This window comes from Leucopleurus acutus (genome assembly GCF_964270905.1).
Source record: "Leucopleurus acutus genome assembly, chromosome: 13".
NCBI classification, from domain to species: domain Eukaryota; kingdom Metazoa; phylum Chordata; class Mammalia; order Artiodactyla; family Delphinidae; genus Leucopleurus; species Leucopleurus acutus.
Window position 1 is genome coordinate 15,706,882 of NC_139155.1, and position 6,011 is coordinate 15,712,892.

Sequence of the window (6,011 nt, forward strand, 5' to 3'; positions counted from 1 at the left end):
CATTATCTGTTTCACACCACGAGGAATGCTGCAGATCTGGGTCTCTTGATTTCAGAGGAATGACTCTGGCTTAGACAGGCTATCTCACTCAGGGTCACAGAGCTCAGTAATGGTTTTGCCCTGAGAGTCTGGCTCCAGCATTCCCAAGTGGGGTGTCCTTTGTATCTCATCACTTCCCATTACCATTCTCTTTTCAAGGTGTCAGTTATCTCCTGGGGCATCTTTCTCTCTGTCAAAGGTTTGAGGCGTTTGGCAGGATTGTCACCATTTATGCTGTTCCTGCTGTGTTGTGTATGTATGTGGGCAGAGTTATTGCAAGGGATTAAACACCCCAAATCACAGGCCCCAGCGTCTTTAGAGAACAACTTGCTTCATTCATAGATACATGATAGATGATGGATATATAGATGCTTTTCAAATATACAGACTCTGAGATTTTCTTTTAAATATAAGTACAAATCAAAAAGTATTTTTAATTCATAGTAGCTATTTGTCGGTCAATAGATACAATTATGTGGACATCATGTGCATTTCTTGACATTAAAATAGAGTTCTCAGAAAATAATTCTCATACCTGAAGATTGTGAAGTGTGCCTTAGCCTTCCTGTGTGATGCCTTCTACAGTATAAAAGAGCATCAAGGGTACTTTAGCAAAACTAATTAACACCAGTGGCTCAATTCTGGTTATGCAAAGAGGCCTAGGGACACGGCCACGGACAAAAGTTCCTCTGCCAGTGACCCTCACATCAAATCACACATTGACCCCACCCTTTATGAAGCCAATCTCCCGTCCTGCTCCAGTTCTGTAGCTGTCATCTCCCGTTCACCTTCCTCCCTCTTCCCCTCTCTCACCATTTAAGGGAGGCAATTTACATCCCAGGACTTCAGCAGACTCAGGGCAGGGGCGGGCTGGTGATGTGGATCTTAGATCAAGGCTACAAATTTGGGGTATCTTTTGAGTTCTCACTCAACAGGAAGGTCAATTGCACCACACCTACTTCTGCACATGACTAGCTTCAGATGAAGCAATACTTGCGGCTCACCCTACCGCTAATTAGATCAGGACTCTCTGTAGGCTACTTTAAATAAATCACCCTCCGGGCATCAACCTAAGGTATGCAGCCGCTCTCAAGACCTATGCCTGGCATTAATTTCCTATGTTTCACTACTTCCTTTCCCAATTAAAGTATAAGTCCCCTGACAGCAGAAATCACGTCAAATTGCCCTGTATTCCCCACTCTCACCACACAACTGGAACGAAGGAGATGGTTTGGTCAGAAGGTAACTGCTGATAGAAGTCAGTTAAAATATTCTGGTTTCATAATGAACACTCAGTAGCTTACGTGATGAAAAAATAAACACAGAAAAGAATGGTGGTAATTTTTAATAGTTTACAGTATCAAATTTTATATGTATATATATATATGTATAAATACAGTTACAGACCATAAATATTCCCATGGCAAAATACCTGCCACTAGGCAGACCCACCCCCCAAAAAAAATCTTTGCAACTAAATAAACTAACAGCTTAAGTAATACTGAAGAAAAACAGATGCTGAGGTAATTTTTCATCTAAAGTGACTACAGCCTATATTAAAACATTCTTACTGTAAGAGTTCAAGTAGTTATGAAACCCTTGTCACAAAACCCCCAAATGCAACTTTAATATATAGTTTTAAACTAAACAAAAAATATTTTAATTATAAATAGGTAAAATAAATAAGATTATTCTTGCTGAAAATCAATCATGATAGTATTATTTCTTTTTTTATATATCTGGGGACTTTGTTGATAGCCTGGCCAAAAAAACAATAGAATTCATGAAGCCTTTCTCAAAAACTACATATTACTCTAATGCCATATATATATATATATATATATATATATATCTTCAGACGAATATATGTGTATGTATATAAATGGGATTTTCATTCTCGATGAGCAATCTGTTCCTTTAAAAATATATATATGTATCCCAAATATGAAAACATGCTTAATTTCTCTTAAAAGATCACTGTTATACAATGCACACTGACCAGTATGAGAAGGGACATTTTACAGATCTTAGAAACTTCTTTAGAAACACATTTATTTTCTTACCAACAGTTACGTTAGAATATTTGTTTTACTAAGTTATAATTACAGCAGTAAAAAAAAAAAATCTGTCACTTATTTTTCATTATTCCCGGTTATGCAAAAATCCCCATGCTTCTTTATCTTTTAATATTCAACCTGCAAGAATTCCACTGGGATCAAGTAACACTTCAAATTTTTTCAAAGCATATAATTTCCCAGTTAAGGCCCACAGGAACACATTTAATAAAAGGTCATCTGAACAGAAACCATACATTTTGAGTAAAAAGAAACTATCAAATTAGATTATATTTTGTAGTGACCTATGAAATCAACATTCACTATGACATTCAGTGTTCTCAGAAAAAAATTTTACTTTTAACAAGATAATATATATAAACCAAAGATTATACATTGTTCTGGAGTTGTCATCCAAAAGTAGAAACAAACATTGAACATGTTCTGTTTCTTGGCCCCTGCCCATAGTCTAATCATTTGTCAACTCCTCATACACTGGGCAGCAGCCTTTAGCAAAAATACTAGAACAAGTCTCTAAGCAAAACCAAAATGTATAAATAATTAATTTTCAAAGTTCTTACATTCTTGTTTGAAAATAAACAGTGTTTTTTTTAATGTTCTCACATACCAAACGACTTCTGGAAAACCTCCAACAACAATTCATTTTTGACGTATTCATCTTCGTTTCCAAGGGCATCTGAAAGCAAGTGAGAGATCCTTCACGTTGTTTGTCTCCATTACAAGGCAGTCTCTCCTCTAATTGATGAAGTTTGCACTTACTAGGGAATCTTCGGTTTGAAAGGAGTCTCTTCATTCTTCATTCGAAAGCTTCTAAAGTCAGGTTCCTGAGCGGAAGAGTTTGGATATCAAATTCAGAAGTTTCTGCCGGAAATTCAGTTTGTCTCCAATTCTCCTGAACTGAATGGCACACTCAACTTCAGGATCTGAAGAGGAAAGCGAAACATCAAAGTTACACTGACAACACTGCAAACTGCAACCAGCAAGAATGAATATGCCCATCCCAGGGACGAGTTGAGTATTTATCCCATGAAGCATTATCTTAACTTTATGTATACTTGTTTTCTGAATGTGAGAAAGGCTACTTACACACACACACACACACACACACACAGGCACGCACGATGTAAACGAACATGTGGTGACTCTAAACAACAAAAAAAAGTTAAGGCAAGAATAAAGACATTTACTTTGCAATCTTTTTTTTTTTTTAAGCATCCTGGATGAGGCAAATGTTATCTTACTTTCAAAATACAGACATTCATGTCATACACCACAAAGAGAAAGTGAGTCTCTGCCAGCCTCAGGTGATGTCATCCTTTTCTTTCCCGCGTAAGATTGGTTAGGGAAATAGAAGTCAAATTCTAAACTCTTTTATGTTATTTTCCAGTACAATTTATTTTGTAAAGGGCAATAGTTCTGATTATGCCCTCATAATAGGTAAATCTAAATGTATTCTTATCCTCATTTAAACAACTCTGAAATTTTCTCATGAAAGACTCATAAAATTTTATTCTAAAATTAAGTCCACATTTTTTAAAATAACTTAAAATTTACATCTTACTCTAAACCAAATTCTTCCCAATCTGTACCAATCCGTTGCCTCTGTGGAAATGAGTGAAGCACAAAACAAACTAACGTTTAATTCACATGTTTACTATTTTTTATGATTAAGGTATTGCAATAAACTGAATATTAGGGAAAAGTAATGTTTATAATCTAATTTCTAAGTAAACTTTTAAAGTAAATGAAGTTAACACCAAACCTATACTGATCCATAATTACAATTTCCTTGTATATTTCAAAGAGCAATTCAGCTTCTTTTTGGTACACTTTAATATCATGATTATGATCACTAAAAATCATTATGATTACTAATTAAAATCTGATTTATTTTGTAAACAGACCCTGCAAATACCCTATTCAGGCTCAAAATAAATGAAAACTGTAAATATATACTAAAGTGGATGTTTAAATCTACACTTTAACCAATTTCTCTTTTTACAAGAGCTGGGTTAAATTTTTGTAATTCCTAAAAAAAAATTCATAATCCCTAACAAGTTCTTTTCAGTGAGTGGGATATATTAACATACAATCCTAAAAAAACAATTATCATTCAGGCTACCATTTTAGAAGCCTGAATTGTAAAAGAAAAAATTATACCTTTCATCCAAAAAAAAAAAAGGCAGAAAATAGCACCTAGTTGTTTCCTTAATCCTTTTTGTTACATCTATAAATGTAACCATGTGTGGTGATGGATGTTAACTTATTATGGTAATCATGTCACAATGTATACATATACCAAATCATTACGTCATACACCTAAAACTAATACAGTGTTATATGTCACTTATATCTCAACTTTTTTACATGTCTTACCATCTAATCAAGTTTAAGAGGGACATTTCTGCTGTCGCTTATTAATGGGGACTAAGTTGGATCGTGAAGGTTATGCGGTTTTTCACAACACAGCCAGAACTCTTGAACATCACGAAAGGTAGACAAAGCTTTTTCCCTCCCAAACAAGAGCTAGAGAGAGCAGCCTGGTGCCAATTTCGCCGTGGTCACATTGGCAATGCACCACTTCCTTTGCACGCCCCATGGGCTCTATAACATTACACTAAGTTTAAAAGGGGCCTAATACCGTCTGATGTAACAGCAGTATGAACCACACAGATTTCCAGCCCACAGTCTTACTTGCCTTCTTTGCTACCGACCTGAAGTTATTCGATGGGGCTACATGTGACGGGGAAGGGCGTTGGAAGAGATGGATTAAAAAACATTGCGGACAAACTCCTGTTCTTCTCCTATCCCATTTCTGTAACTAATTAGGGATTGTGAAAATGTTATACTTTTAACAAAGAAGCAAGACTGTCTAGGCTTCTGACCTCGGTGTTCCTTGCGGGGCCTCCGTAACCCTCCAACAGTCCTTTGTGGAAAAGCTGTGATAGTACCAAGCGTCATTACCGCTTTTGTTGGTGAAACAGAGAGAGCACAGAGCAGGGCACTCACCAGAGCCTGGACTCCGGAGGAAGCGGGCCTGTCTCAGGAAGCGCCGGGAGGCCGTGGCTCCCGGAGCCTCTCTCGGCCCCGGCCCCACCTGCCGTGACAATTACTTTCTCCGCGTGTTTGTAGCCCGTACCTGCACTTTTTCTCCCCGTGGCCCCGGACAGGGCACGTGGGGATGGAAGGCAGGCGAAATAGAAGCGGCTTTTGGCATCCGCTCAAATGCAGCTACATCCCGATCCCAGAGCCCGCTCCCTCCCCCGCCTTCTCCACGGTCCGGGGTTAAACCCCCGAAGAACTTTCTGGAGGCGTCCCTAAAGCACGTGCAAGGGAGCAGACCCGGCCCGACTCTGAAACCCTGAGCAGACGGATTGACCCTGGCCCGAACAAGACCTCGACCCCGGCCCCCGCCTCGGCCAGTATCTCCGCGAGCCCTAGATGGCCCTACCTGCCGGAGCCCGCGTCGAGCTCTGCTGAGCGCTCTTACGAGCCCTCCTTCCAGGCATCTCTGTAAGCAGCCGCCGGGAACTATGCTACAGAATCCGGGAACTCAGTCCTCCAACCCTGGCACCTTGGGTCTGCAGGACTCGGACTGTGCGCGGGGGGAGAGGGGTAACGGAGCTGGAGACTGCACACCGTCAGCCTCCAGGAAACACTGAGGTGTGGGCCCGCCGCTGCCCGCGCTCCGATATGAAGGGGACTTCCCGGTGACGTAGCGAAACTTGACGCCGGGCCCGCCCCTGTCCCCGCCCCCGCGGGCCGCCGCGCCTGGAGGGAGCTGGAGTCCGGGCCAGGCCTGCGGGGAGCCCCGCGCCACGCCGCGCGACCTGCCGGGACCCGCTGGCGACCCGCGGCGGCGCCGATCGGCGGGGTGGGGACCCGGCCCGGCCCCTA

At 40.8% G+C, this 6,011-nt stretch overlaps 1 protein-coding gene across 1 annotated transcript; it reads right to left on the reverse strand.

The window, feature by feature from the left end:
- Positions 1 to 2,454: 2,454 nt before the first annotated feature.
- On the reverse strand, positions 2,455 to 5,623 carry PMAIP1 (phorbol-12-myristate-13-acetate-induced protein 1; the record flags this gene model as incomplete). Its single annotated transcript, XM_082852891.1, has 2 exons — positions 2,455 to 3,037; positions 5,566 to 5,623. 2 exons carry the CDS (start codon positions 5,621 to 5,623, stop codon positions 2,931 to 2,933), a joined length of 165 nt encoding a protein of 54 aa, XP_082709017.1. The 3' UTR covers positions 2,455 to 2,930.
- Between the last annotated feature and the right edge of the window lie 388 nt (positions 5,624 to 6,011).